We start from the raw sequence: 15448 nt of genomic DNA, 5'->3' as shown, positions 1-15448 counted from the left end.
GGGATCGGAAGGAAGGGGAGGGGGGACGGGAGGAAAGGGGGGAAGATGGGGGAGGGGAAAGATGGGGAGGGGGAGGGGAAAGAGGAGGGGAGGGGAGGAAAGGGGGGAAGATGGAAGAGGGAAGGGGGAGAATGGGGGAGGGGACAAGGGAGGAAGGGGGAGGAGGGGAGAAGAGGGGAGGAGGAGGGGGGAGGAGAGTGATATTGGAGGCAATAAAATTTATATGAGTCTCCTTTCCAACTTCCATCTTTCATGTGCCCAAGCCTCATCTCTTGTCCCTGGATGGTTGTTAAAAATCTAAGTATAGTAACTATGCCCAACAGCCTACTGCAGCATCCACTCATAAATTTACCATTTGAGTTTTGAGTTCCCTTTTCTATTTTGGCCCCTAGGATTTACCTTACTTTCTCATGAGCTCTGCAACATGCTTGAGGATATTTGTTCAAATCTGTCCAAAGTTTCTAAATGTTTTCTCCCGGGAGGATGTTCAGGTCATCTTGCTATTTTGCTAGAAGTCTCCAAGGATATCTTTTTTTTTTTTAGAGGAGTCTCACTCCATCGCCCAGGCTGGTGTGCAGTGGTGCAATCTTGGCTCACTGCAACCTCCGCCTCTCAGGTTCAAGAGATTTTTCCACTTCAGCCTCATGAGTAGCTGGGATTACGCGCATGTGCCACCACACCTGCTAATTTTTGTATTTTTAGTAAAGACAGGGTTTCACCATGTTGGCCAGGCTGGCCTCAAACTCCTGACCTTAAGTGATCCACCAGCCTCAGCCTTCCAAAGTGCTGGGATTACAGGCATGAATCACTGCACCCAGCCAGGATATCTTATTAACATCAAAAAATTTCAAAGACCGCATACACACTCACACTGTATCATCATCATCATCACTACCACCACCATCATCATCTTTACGATCTTCATCCTCCTCATCACAGTCAACATGGAACTGAAACATGTTCCAGGTATAAGGCTAAATGCTTTAGTAATAATCTTTTAGTTGCCATAGCCATGTATAAGGTAGATATCAATCAGTTATAATTTTATAACCCATTTGTTGAAGAAATAAATGCTCTGTGTTCAGTAAAAATTTAAAATAAGTTTTCTTTCATTTATTCACAATAGTGGCTCATACATTTTTTAAATAGTAGCATGTATATATTCAAGTTATATAATTTATCCCACCTACAGACTCTACTGGGTGAACATATAAATTGTGGATTCTCCTTACAATAAACTGTCATTTTTTCCCTCAACTCCATTCCACTCTCAGTGGGTCTAAAAACCTTAAGTTGAGATTCAGTGCTTTACATAAGACATAAGAGAAAAACAGCAGCTATCCTGTGTCAGGTACTAGTTTCCACATTACAAATATCTCATTTAAACTATGTAACAACTCAGTGGAATAGGTACTATTATAATTTGACAGATGAGGAAACAAATACTCAAACAGATAAAGTAATTCATTCAGCATCAAACAAATAGTCAATATCAGAGTCTGAACTCAACTACAGGTTTCCACACCAAATGCTGTGCTCTTTGACCATGCCAAAGAAACTATGTCTCCCATATGCCCCAGTACAGCTGAGCAGATTGTGTATTGCATAACTTTAGTGGGTAAAACTCACACTGTTGTCATCACAGACTTCTCTACTCCCAGCAGATGGCAATAAATTATCTTGAAGAGAGGGTACATTTTTCTTATTTAAATAATAATAATAATAGCAATAGTTCTTAAATAGTCTCATTTCTTTGTTATGGGAAAATCTCCACCTTCAAAGAAACCAATTTCACATAGTGGTTTTAACAGCCAGAAAATTTTCCTCCCAAGGCAAAATCTAGCGCTTTGTACCTACGAGCAGAATTTCTATACCTGCCCTACTCTGCCTCAGAGAATAAGTGCTAGCCCATAAGTCGGTGATTCTCAAACTCTAATGTCCTTAAAAATCTACTGGAGGAACTGTTCAGAATCTCACACCTGAAATTATGACTGCATATGTCTGGAGTGAGAAACAAGAAGCTGCATATTTAGCAAACACTGTAAGTGATCCCTGGAAAAAAAAATTGCCAGACAGCTATTATGCCGCCTCAACCTCTTATGCATGTCAGTCTGTTCTCAATTTAAGATTTCTCAAATCTAAGAAGACACAATACAGCCTTCAGTACTCAGTTGCATCCCCTGAAACTTATTATTAGGAGAGGAACATGCATTTGAGAAATTCAGAATAACCCCACAGTCCTCCTGGACATTCATGATGGTATTTGATTGGTACCATTTCTTAGGACTTTATCTATTATACCAAGTATGGAAGAGAATAGATACAAATAACACTTTCAAAATTAGCACTTATTCTTATATTTCAGAGGTCTCCCAAATATAAATGTGAGAAGGGGTTGGCATGTTATTAAAAGCCAAGCAAAGTCATTTATATCTATGTATTACACAAATATCTTTTATATAAGTATCTTGAAGACATTATTTAGGATAGGAGTTACTCCTTAATAGGGGAAAGGCAAAGGTGATCAAGAGAGGTTAGCAGAGGAGGTGAGTTTTATCTATAGCAGTAATATTTTGTTTCTTAAGCTAGCATATGAGGGAACTGTAAATTATAATGGGGCTTCATTACAGTAGAAAAATGTCCCTATAGTTCTCAATATATAAAACATACAATCCTTAAATTTTAAATATTCAAAATTATTTCTACAATTAACCATTATACATTTATAATTTGATATTATTTGAAAATAAAAATTCATGTTTCAACTAAATTTTCTAAATATGTAGTAATACCTTTAATATTGGAAGAATTTCTGTGATCCCTTTTGGAGCTCCAGGGAATTCATCAGTCCCTTTTCTTAAAGGTACATCTGGAAAAGAAAGAAAGGAGGAAGGGAATGAAGGATGGAGGGGAAGGAAAAGAAGAAGATTTGAAAAAAAGGAAAAGTAGGAAGAGGAAGAGCACAGAGCAAGGGCAAGGAAGAAACAAAGGAAAAGAAAGAAGGTCCAGAGGAATAAAAAGGAAGAAAGAGAAAAATGGAAATACAGCAGTGAATCATAATCATAAAACTTTATGTTGAATTAATTACTTTTTAATTAACCATGATCTTAGAAATGATTCAACACTAGAATTTGACTAAACACCAAATTGTTTATTCCATGTAATTAAATTTTTTATTCTATAAGGTAATTTAAAAGCATCTTCTGCTTGAACCCAGGAGGCGGAGGTTGCAGTGAGCCAAGGTCGCGCCACTGCATTCTAGCCTCACGCCTGGTGACGTAGTGAGACTCTGTCTCAAAAAAAAAAAAGTATCTTCTAATGTAAGAAACCAAATCAAATATTACAAGTCAATATCATCTTTCTCTATATTCTATAAGGTCCAATTAAAATCTTTCAGAGGCCAGGCACAGTGGCTCATGCCTGTTATCCCAGCACTTTAGGAGGCCAAGGTGAGTAAATCACCTGAAGTCAGGAGTTCAAGTTCACCATGTTCCATCCGACCAACATGGTGAAACCCTGCCTCTACTAAAAATACAAAAATTAGCCTGGCGTGGTGGCACGTGCCTGTAATCCCAGCTACTGGGGGGCACTGAGGCATGAGAATTGCTTGAACCCAGGAGGCGGAGGTTGCAGTGAGCCGAAATCTCACCACTGCACCCCAGCCTGGGTGACAGAGCGAGACTCCCTCTCAAAAAATAAATAAATAAGCTTTCAGAAAATAACAGCATAGAACCCTTATCAATTTAGACAAATATCAGAGAAGACTTGTACTTTATGTTTTATGTGGCAATAAGGTGCTAAGAATAACATTCTTAGAAGTTATAAGAATTTATATATCTAAATGGGACAACCCCTTATTATATAAACATAGCAGTTTTCAAATTTATAAATGGATTATGCTCCAGTATTGATTAGTTCTTCAGAAGTGAAACATTTTAACAAAGCATCAATAACTTAAATTTTATGTAGCCCAATTATAATGGTATAAAACAATAATCTCCCCCACAATAACGAGTAAATAAAATAAGTAAGAAATAGACTTTATTTTATTTTATTTTTTTGAGACAGAGTCTCACTCTGTTGCCCAGGCTAGAGTGTAGTGGTGCTACCTCAGTTCACTGTAACCTCCGCCTCCAAAGTTCAGGTGATTCTCCTGCCTCAGCCTCCCAATCAGCTAGAATTACAGGCATATGCCACCATGCTTGGCTAATTTTTATATTTTTAGTAGAGATGGGGTTTCACCATGTTACCCAGGCTGGTCTTGAACTCCTGACCTCAAGTGATCTGCCTGGCTCACCCTCCCAAAGTGCTGGGATTACAGGCGTGAGCCACTCTGCCTGGCCAGAAATAAACATTTTTAAAAAGTAATCAGTAATGGATAATGTAGAAAAATTATCTGGGCTAAGGAAAACCTGAAATATATATATATATACACACACACATACATACGCATATATATATACTTAATCTACAAGCTAAGAAGATGGTGAAAAATAAATAAATACAGGGCCAGGATCTTGGGAAGGGAGTGTGAAAAAAACACAAACTATTTTTTCCCCTGCTCTCATGCCACAATAATCAACACAGATTTCTGTGACCATATGTGGAGTTGGGGGTCCCCACATACCAAATATGGAATCAGTTCTGTAGTGGACACCACTTGGGTGTTCTCCAACCCTGTTTACTTCCAACACTATCTTGCAGATAGAGTCAGATCACACAGATTAAGAACTCAGACCCATAAGACCCCGCTCTCTGCTTCCAATGCTGACATAAGCCCCAGCTTGTTTTACCTGTGCTTCTGACCAATAGGCGACAAACTAGTTCTCATGATCCTCTCCCTGCGTCTGATTAATTGCAAGAGTGGCTCACAGAACTCAGGGAAACAGTTATGTTTACCATTTTATCATAAAGGTCATTACAAAGGATACAGACAAAGAGATACATAGCACAAGGTATTAAAGGAAGGGGCATGGAGCTTCCATGCCCTCCCAGGACCACCACCCTCCAGGAACAGTCAAGTGCTCAGCTATCCAGAAGTTCTCTGCACCCTATCCTCATGGACCTTTTATGGAGACTTCTTCAAATATGCATAACTGATGGATGTACAGCTGTATAGAAAGGCAACTGGACAAAAAGGGTATGATCTAGTACCATTTAGAAACCCATTGCTATGATTTGAATATCTGTCGCCTCCAAACTCATGTTGAAATTTAATCCCCAATGTGGCAGTATTGAGAGATAGATCCCATAAGATATGACTGGGTCATGAAGGTTCTGCTCACATAAATAGGTTAACTCATTCATAGACTAATGGATTAATAGGTTAGTGGAATGATGAGTTATCATGGGAGTGGGACTGGTGACTTTATAAAAAGAGGAAGAGGCCAGGCACAGTGGCTCACGCCTGTAATTCCAGCACTTTGGGAGGCTGAGGCGGGCAGATCACCTGAGGTCAGGAGTTCAACACCAGCCTGGCCAACATGGTGAAACTCCATCTCTACTAAAAATACAAAAAATTAGCTGGGCATGGTGGCTCATGCCTGTAATCCCAGCTACTCAGGAGGCTGAGGTGAGAGAATAGCTTGAACCCAGGAGGCAGAGGCTGCAGTGAGCCAAGATTGAGCTACTGCACTTCAGCCTGGGCAACAGAGTGAGACTCCGTCTAAAAAAAAGAAAAAGATGAGGAAGAGAGACCTAAGCTAGCATGTTCAGCCCCCTATCATTGATGCTCTGCACCACCTCAGGACATTGCAGAAAGTCTCCATGAGCAAGAAGGCCCTCACCAGATGCAGCCCCTAGACTTGTACTTCTCAGCCTCCAAAATTGTAAGAAATAAAGTCCTTTTCTTTATAAATTACCCAGTGTGGGTATTCTGTTATAAGTAACAGAAAATGGACTCAGATACCCAGCAAGGCCTGTGTGTTCAGATTCTTCTTGGCCTATCTGTGCCACACTCCTTCCTCCTGGGTATGGGGCAGGACCCCTCTGAAATGAGTCTTATGTCCTACAATTAGACAAGGTAGGTCAGAGAATTTCTTTATGATCGGCTCCAAGTCAGAGAGACAGTACATTTTCAGTTTCTATGGCCATCCTTGGAGAGAAAAAACAGCAGATGAAAGAAGGAAAGTAGAAGGTCAGAGGGAGAGAAAGAGATTCTGTTTCCTGAGGCCTGCTTCTGAGGCCTGAAGTACCCCAACATTACAACAAAAGACTCTCTTTCACTTTTATTGCTCCAAAGCTGTTCTGAAACTACTTCAGGAACCAAGGACAAAAAGCCAAATTTGTTAACAAGAGGTATGCTTATTGTTTTAGTCACTTAGGAAATAACAAGAACTATGGGAGTCATAAGCCAGGAACTGTACACAAAAGTAATTATATATGTTATATATGTATGTTTGATATATGTATATTTATATATATAAAACATACAAAATATATGTGTTCATTGATGGTTTTATTATTGAGAAGGTTTCCAGTCAACAGTAGGCTATTTGAGTAAGGTTTAGAGGAGCCAAAACATGCATTTAGGGTCAGTGCCCCTAAGCCTCATGTCGTTCAAGGGTCAAGTGAATATATATCATATATCATAGTATAACAGAGTCACACCTGAATCTTGGAAAGGGAGGCCATTAGAGCTACTTTTTCCACTGGGGTTTATGTCAATTCTGGAGAAAGAAACTGAGAAACTGAATGATACTTCTGATAGCCTTGAAAGAAAAGCAACAGGGATTGGTATCCAGGGCCCACCAAGGATGAGAAGCAAAAGAGACTGCATCCTAGAAGTTAGAATAAACTGAAAATAGATATTCAAAGAGAAAGCATTTCAGATTCAAAATACTGTAATCCCTCAAATTGGAATAATGGGATCCTAGAGTACTAGTGCCTTCATGTATCTAGTAAAAACAAGCATAAATCTTCCCTAGAAAAAGAAAACATCATCCAAAGCCTAAATTATTTCTATAAAATATTTAGCAATAATAATGTCCATTACACACTCAAAAATAACCAGACTAGCCAAATAGTTGATGATGTAAATTCTTCATTGAAGACATCAGTATAATAAATGCAAAAGGAATGAGAGAAGTTAGGAGTCCCTCCTGGCTTTTACCCCCAGTCTCCTATCAGCCCTCCACCAATGACAGATAAAAGCTGTAGAAGTACCCCGATCTCCCAACTCTCTCAAACATGTTCTTATGGTCTCCCAGAGGTCCCTCATGGGAGTAGGCCCTGAACCCACAACAGCAGCCTTCTCATTAACTTACTGAGCCTTACATGGAGCTTCCTTTCCTCCCCTGTCTCACTTCTCCACTTTTCCACTGTGCTTCCCTGTATAAGGTCCCAAATAAACTACTTCACTCAAATCATTGTCTCAGAATCTGCTTCTGGGGAATCAGCCCAGGAAAAAACCCAAGCTGAGAACACCTGAACTCACCTATAAATCTTTAGAGCACAAAAAGTGAGACAACTAGGTATTGTGTGCTTCCTGATTCAATGCAAGAGAGTAAATAGCACTACCTATGAAGTATTGTTGCCAAAAAATAAGACAATTGGCAAGAACTCTTGTTAACAAAGTATCACCAGAATCTAAGTAAGCATCCAGATCTAACTACCAGGTAAGAAGCAAGTTAACCAACATCACATGGAGGGAAATAGTCAAATTCAGAATATGAAAAATCCCACAGGATAGTGACTCAGCTTCTTCAAAAGATAAATATCTTAAAAGGGGACTATGAAGGAAAGAAACCATTAGAGAGTAGTGACATTTAAGAAACGTGTCAAGAAAATGCAATGTGTGGGCCTTGTTTGGATTCTGATTGGAACAAACCAACTTTAAAAGATATTTTTAATATAATCAGGGACATAGGACTTACTCCCCATTATGTAAGGTATAATAATAACGGCACTGTAGTTTTATGTTAAAAAAGAAAAATCCTTATCTGTTAGACAGAAAGTTGGAGCTGGGCACGCCTGTAATCCCAGCACTTTGGGAGGCCAAGGTGGGTGGATCACGAGGTCAAGAGATCGAGACCATCCTGGCCAATATAGCGAAACCCCATCTCCACTAAAATACAAAAATTAGCTGGGCATGGTGGTGTGTGCCTCTAGTCCCAGCTACTTGGGAGGCTGAGGCAGAAGAACTGCTTGAACCTGGGAAGCGGAGATTGCAGTGAGCCAAAATCGCACCACTGCACTCCAGCTTGGTGCCTGGCAACAGAGTGAGATTCTGTCTCAAATGAAAAAAAGTTGGATACACACACACATATACATGGTGTGGTGGTATTTGCTGGAAAAATGACACATCTGCTTTAAAATACTCAGAGAGCGGGAAATGTTGCAGGGAGAGAAGAAATAAGATTGAAAAGATGTGGATAATTATGGATGCTGGATGATGCACACATGGTGATTTTTTTTCTCTATATATTAAAGCTCTTCATAATAAAAGTTTTAAAAAGGAAAAGAAAAGCATTTTAAGCCAGGACATGTCAGAAATATGACCTGAGGTCACTGAATGTGTTAGATGGCCAGAGACTTTTAACTGATGGCTGTCAAACTTTAATATATATCAAATTCACCTGGGAAGTTATTTAAGACTAAAAAGGTCCAGGCTAGCTAAAGTAGAACAGAGCCTGGGCCTTGCATTTTTAACAAGCCTTCAGGAAATACTGATAACAATCAAAATTTGAGAACTGTGGCTCTAAAACTCCATCTGCAAAGCCACACGAGGACAGGCAGAGCCAGATTAGTGAATCTTCTGGTAAACATTCACCTTATTACAAAGTCCTCCAAATGTCATACATGTTCTATAAGAGGGGTGAAACAGCAAAGTAAACACCGGCCATAGACTCCTCCACATTATTCCCCACCCCATGAAATATAGTATAGTACAGGGCTGCAACCAGAGACAGAACAAAGAACAAGGTCACAGCCGAAGGCCATCCTTTGAGACAAGACATCTCCTGAATGGAGAAGAGAATAATGAAGAAAAGAAAGGGGTTGAGACAGGAAGAATGGGGAGTTGGGGGCTAGGAAATGAGAGCAAAAAGAGGAAGATGATAAAGATAAGAAGAAACAGAGAAAGTAGAGGCGAAATAGAATAAATGAAGCAAGAATTGTAAGAGGAAGGAATTAGCAGAAAGAAGATAAAAAAGGAGATAGAAAGTAGAATGACACTGATCCATTCAAAAGATACTTATCTGATCTACTCTGTGTCCGACGATGTGGTGGGTGCCAAGAAGATCGCAGTGACCAAAACATAGTCTTCCTTCAAGCATTCACTCTTATGGGAAATGGAAGGGGAGAAAAACAAAAGAAGATAAAAGAGGGGAGAGGTGGCCCGGCGTGGTGGCTCACACCTGTAATCCCAGCCCTTTGGGAGGCTGAGACAGGCAGATCACTTGAGGTCAGGAATTTGAGACCAATATGGCCAACATGGTGAAACCCCATCTCTAGTAAAAATATAAAAGGCATGGTGGCGGGCATCTGTAATCCCAGCTACTCGGGAGGCTGAGGCAGGAGAATCACTTGAACCCGGGAGGTGGAGGCTGCAGTGAGCCAAGATTGCGCCACTGCACTCCAGCCTGGACAACAGAAAGAAACTCTGTCTCAAAAAAAAAAGAGGAGAGAAAGGGGAAAAAGAAAGGAAGAAAGGGGAGTAGGTGGTAATTAGGAACAAAGAAAACGAATATGAAAAGACGAAAAGGGTTTTATCCTTCATTGAATAATAGACCACGAAACCTTCTTTTCTTAACATCTTTTTGATGAAACTACATTATTATAATTATATTAATCTATCTTTACTTATAAATCCTCGATGAAGCATAATATTGAAGTGCCTAGTTTCCATTAGTAGAAATTACCCTGTATTTGAAATTATACCTATATATTTATACTTATATATGTATATGCTTTTTCAGCCAACATTTTACCTAGAGATTTTTTAAATTTTCTTCCTGGACTTCCTAAAGATTCCAATATTTCACTTAACCGTAATGTGACTTCTGCCACTACCACAATGTCAATGTCTTCCATTTTAGAGCAGTGAATTACTTCATTTAACTGCCACAGAAGATAAAACCACTAAAATGAGAAAATACAGAGCAAAATCAATTATAGAAAGAGTAACGTTTTTCAAAATGTTTACTTCCTTGAAATAACCATCTTCTAATCACATAGAAATGTTACACAGGTACCCCTCCTTATTAATGTCTTAATTATAAATAATATAAAACTCAGTAATCCTTTTAAAATGTTAATCAATCTGTTTCTATAAATTCATAAGGTAGATTCATTTAAGTAGAATAACAGATTAACATCTATAGCCATTGTGGCAAATTTATGATCAGTTATTTGTACATATCACTGAAAAGTATCTGTATCCTCCAAGTTCTCACTGTCCCTTCAAAGCAGCTACAATGATTACTATCAATGTCCTCCTTATGAGGGAGGGGGAAGCAGGTGTTTCAGGCTCCACATTAGATGCCTTAAATTGTCTTTCATGGCCAGGCATGATGGCTCACGCCTATAATCCCAGCACTTTGAAAGGCCAAGGCAGGTGGATCCCTTGCGGTCAGGAGTTCGAGACTAGCCTGGCCAACATAGTGAAACCCCCATCTCTATTAAAAATACAAAAAAAATAGTTGGCATGGTGGTGCACACCTGTAATCCCAGCTACTCTGAAGGCTGAGGCAGGGGAATCGCTTCAACCCGGGAGGCAGAGATTGCAGTGAGCCAGGATTCCACCTCTGCACTCCAGCCTGGGTGAAAAAGCAAGTCTCCATCTCAAAAACAAAAGAAAAAAGGAAGGAAAGGAGGGAGGGAGGGAGGAAGGGCCAAGATCATGCCACCATACCCAGGCAGAGCAAGACCCTGCCAAAAAATAAATAAACAGAAAACCCTGAAACACCTCTTCACTCTTCACAACAAACAAAATGCACACATTAAAAGAAAGGGTCACTCAGCACTAGAAAGAATATCATATATCATATATATATATGCAATGAAAGTCATTAAGCAGGTGAAAAATAGGAAAATTTAGATTTTAAATGTGTATGGCAACTTGAATTAGCAATAGCAAAGAACATGTGAAAGGAAATGGAAAAGGAATACTTTGTTAGTACTGATTTTCTGGGTGAATTTTGCATAGTCATTTCTGGATATATTAAGCCGCTGAATTCCTAATTTGCATTTCTGCCATAGGAACATTATTGTGTCCACAACAATTTCCTTATCAGGCTGAACATCCTAGAAACAAAAGTGAGAAGGTAAATGAGAATAAAATACAAGTATATAACATTCACGTGTGCTGAGCAACACTCTAAGAGCTTTACAAAGACTAACACATTGAATCTTCATAATGACCCTATGAGAGGACTCCTAGTATGACCCTCCCCATTTTACAGATGAGCAAACTGAAACACAAGTAAATTAAGTGATTTTCCCCAACATGAAATTACTAAAGAGTGGCAGATGGGAGACACTCAAACCTAAGTAGTCTAGCTCACTCTTTTTTCCTTGAAACAGGGCCTCACTAGTTGGAGTGCAGTGGCACAATCTCAGCTCATGATCTTGGCTCACTGTAACCTCTGCATCCCAGCAGGTTCAAGCGATTCTCATGCCTTAGCTTCCCAAGTAGCTAGGACTACAGGCGCACCACCATGCCCAGCTCATTTTTGTATTTTTAGTAGAGACAGGGTTTCACCATGTTGGCCAGACTGGTCTTGAACTCCTGGCCTCAAGTGATCCACCGAACTCAACCTCCCAAAGTGCTGGGATCGCAGAGTGAGCCACCGTGTAAAGCCTAGATACCTTGTTCTTAGTGAATGTTCTATGCTCTTCCGCCTCTAAAAAAAGAGTCCCAAATATTTTTAGGAAGATTGCAAACCAATTACTCCAATTTGACTGTAAAATTTACATATACTTTTCTCTTTTTAAAATTATTGCCTTAAAATAATAAGGAATTGGACAGATATGGTGCCTCAAGCCTGTAATCCCAGCACTTTGAGAGGCTGAGGCGGGTGGATCACAAGGTCAAGAGATTGAGACCATCCTGGTCAAAATGGTGAAACCCCATCTCTACTAAAAATACAAAAACTTAGCTGGGCATGATGGCGTGTGCCTGTAATCCCAGCTACTAGGGAGGCTGAGGCAGGAGAATTGCTTGAACCCAAGAGGCGGAAGTTGCAGTGAGCCGAGGTTGCACCATTGCATTCCAGCCTGGGTAACAATAGCAAAACTCCAACTCAAAAAAAAAAAAAAACAAACAAAAATTAGCCAGGCATAGTGGCTCCTGGTGGTGGTAACTGGGGTGGTCCCAACTACTTGGGAGGCTGAGGCACAAGAATCCCTTGAACCTGGGAAGCAGAGGTTGTGGTGAGCTTGAAATTGCACCACTGTACTCCAATCTTGGCAACAGAGCAAGACTCTGTCTCAATAATAATAATACTAACAAGGAATTGGAGTAGGGGAGATGAACTAGTAACTAGAGAGGCAATGAGGAATTGGGAAAGGGTAGAGACAAGAAGGAAAGGGGAAAAACTGAACAGAACCTCACACTGGGTATCATTTGATGAGCCAGAATAAGTATGTCTTCTCTTATCCAAGCTACTTGCCTCTTTGCAAAAGAAAATTGCTACTTATTATAGCTAAACTAGAAAAATAATGAGTTTATGATTAAAATATACCAAACCTGGAGCTCTTCGAGGCTGCTCTAAGACCTAATTTGCATATGTGGCACCTTCCTACAATGTTTGGGAATACAACAGAGATCAATAAATGTTTATTGAATTAAATTGATCAAAGACATACATTATTTTAGAAAAACAGATAAATGAGGGCCAGGCACAGTGGCTCACACACCTGTAATCCCAGCACTTTGGGAGGCTGAGGTGGGTGGATCACCCGAGGTCAGGATTTTGAGACCAGCCTGTCCAACATGATGAAATCCTGTCTCTACTAAAAAATACAAAAACTAGCCAGGTATGATGGCACACACCTGTAATTCCAGCTACTCGGAAGGCTGGGGCAGAAAAATTGCTTAAAACTGGGCGTCAGAGGTTGCGGTGAGCTGAGATCCCACCACTGCACTCCAGTGTGGGTGGCAGAATGAGACTCTGTCTCAAAAAAAGAAAAAATCAGATAAAAGAAAGTTCCCGATCTTTGTAAGCCTTGATTGCTATATTTTGGTTTAGCTCTCCCACTATAATAATTTATTTACTGCCAAACACCTTTATTTCAAAAATTAAATACCTGTCACAGGTCATAACTTATTCTGACAAACCAGAGGAAATCAAAAATCGTATAAAGCAGCACTTCTCAAGTCCCTTACTGTGTTTCACTTACCTGGGCAAAAGTTAATATAGCGCTCTCTAATTGTGGTTTATATGCTTTTCAAAAATAACAACGTAACCAAATTTTCAAATGAAATTCCATCAGAAACCCAATGTTACACACAAAACTAACAAAAACAGATTAGGGAGCTACTACTCAAAGCTGGGCTTCTCCATTATCCTCAGCAAACTAAAGCAGGAAGAGAACCAAACACCGCATGTTCTCACTTAGAAGTAGAAGTGCAGCAAACCACCATGGCACACGTTTCTCTATGTAACAAACCTATGGGTCCTGCACTTGTACCCTGGGACTTAAAATTAAAATTAAAAACAAAATAATTTTTTTAAAAACAGGCCAGGCACAGTGGCTCACACCTGTAATCCCAGCACTTTGGGAGGCTGAGGTGGGCGGACCACAAGGTCAGGAGTCCAAGACCAGCCTGATCAACATGGTGAAACCTCATCTCTACTAAAAATACAAAAATTAGCTGGGCATGGTGGCAGCCACCTGTAATCCCAGCTACTCAGGAGGCTGAGGCAGGAGAATCACTTGAACCCAGGAGGCAGAGATTGCAGTGAGCCAAGATCACGCCACTGTACTCCAGCCTGGGCAACAGAGCAAGAAAAGAAAAAAGAAGTCAAAGTTGGGCTTCTGAGGATCCTTGGAATTTGTTTAATAACCATTGCTATACTATAATAGTTCCACCCTCATATAGGCCATTTCTAAATACTGGCCATTGTGTGCAAACTAACTTCCAATAATAACAAGACTTTGTACTCATGGACTGAGAGCAGTATGTCGTTAAACATATTAACTCTTTTTGAGAACCACTGCCTCATTTCCTTCATTATTAGAAATATAGCCTGAGAATTTCCCAAAAAAAACACTCAAAATGACAACAATAATTTTTTTAAAATTACAAGTCAGAATCTAACTTAATCCTATATTCTAATGATTAAACAAAATAAAATTTTAGCAAGGTGTAATTCCTGGGATCTTTTAAATCTGGCCTTAAATTAGGCACAAAAACCTCTTTTCACACTAATAAAAATTATTTAAAGTGGCTATTTCACCTGAGGACCGGTGCAGACACAGAAATACAAGGTTGCTGCCAAATGGAAAATATCCTCTGAATATCCACAAATCTTCAAATAAGTATCTAAATTCATAAAGCAGAGGAAACAAAGAAATCACAAAATTTCAAATAGAAAATGCACAGAAACACAAATATGCCACAAAAATGAGATAAATTATAGGTGGGCAAATATCATGTCAATAAGACAGATTAAATACTTCTATAAAACTAATCTTGGCCAGACACAGTGGCTCATGCCTGTAATCCCAGCACTTTGGGAGGCCGAGGTGGGCAGATCACTTGAGATTAGGAGTTGGAGATGAGCCTAGCCAACATGGTGAAACCCCATCTCTACTAAAAATACAAAAAAAACTAGTTGGGCACGATGGCAGGCTACTGTAATCCCATCTACTCGGGAGGCTGCGGCAGGAGAATCACTTGAACCCAAGAGGCAGAGGTTGTGGTGAGCCAAGATCGTGCTACTGCACTCCAGCCTGGGCAAAGAGCAAGACTGTATCTCCAAAGAAAAAAAAGAAAACTAATCTTAATGGCTCTAATCCAACTAAAATAGACTATTATTACTGTAGATCCAATATTTGTATACTATGTCCAAAAAGAAACTGAGGCTTATAATATTAAAATGCATGTAAAATATGGTAGTTGAATGAAAAATAATAAAAATATTGATTCAGAAATCACTAGAAGACATATATATCATTACATGGTACAAATTACTTACTGCAACGGATAAGCCATGCAATGCCTTAAGAACATGGCAAAACATTAAAAACCTGGAATTAAATAGTTCCCATTGATGAAAAAGTAGACACTGCAGATTTTCAATTACACACAGTAACTTTTAGAATTTGAAAAGTCCTGGAATGGCAAACACTGCATGCTGGGAAGACAGAGGAGATTACCAAAGCTTCCCTTCCTAACATGAACTGATGACTCTGTCCTCTGATTCACTGCCTTACTGGCCTTCCTCGTATCCCACTAAGCCAGCAGGTAGGTAGAACCTCATTCGCCTACTCAAAACTGTCA

At 39.7% G+C, this 15448-nt stretch overlaps 1 protein-coding gene across 8 annotated transcripts in view; it reads right to left on the bottom strand.

Moving 5' to 3' along the window:
- Window positions 1–15448, bottom strand: part of CFAP54 (cilia and flagella associated protein 54) — a 363952-nt gene that overhangs the window by 303292 nt on the left and 45212 nt on the right. For all 8 annotated transcript variants that reach the window (XR_013522378.1, XR_004728978.3, XR_013522376.1 and 5 more), the window contains 4 exons: window positions 14403–14488; window positions 11110–11244; window positions 9930–10080; window positions 2793–2869 (listed from right to left, as the gene is read on the bottom strand). Coding sequence is in view for 2 of the 8 variants with exons in the window: in XM_017976307.4 (XP_017831796.4) it covers window positions 2793–2869; window positions 9930–10080; window positions 11110–11244; window positions 14403–14488 (449 nt within the window). In the remaining 6 variants the exon portion in view is untranslated. The remainder of the gene's footprint in view (window positions 1–2792; window positions 2870–9929; window positions 10081–11109; window positions 11245–14402; window positions 14489–15448) is intronic.

The sequence above is a fragment of the Callithrix jacchus genome, chromosome 9 (assembly GCF_049354715.1).
Source record: "Callithrix jacchus isolate 240 chromosome 9, calJac240_pri, whole genome shotgun sequence".
NCBI lineage: Eukaryota > Metazoa > Chordata > Mammalia > Primates > Cebidae > Callithrix > Callithrix jacchus.
The sequence above is the reverse complement of the archived record's forward strand: the minus strand, read 5'-3'. Positions and strand labels throughout refer to the sequence as shown.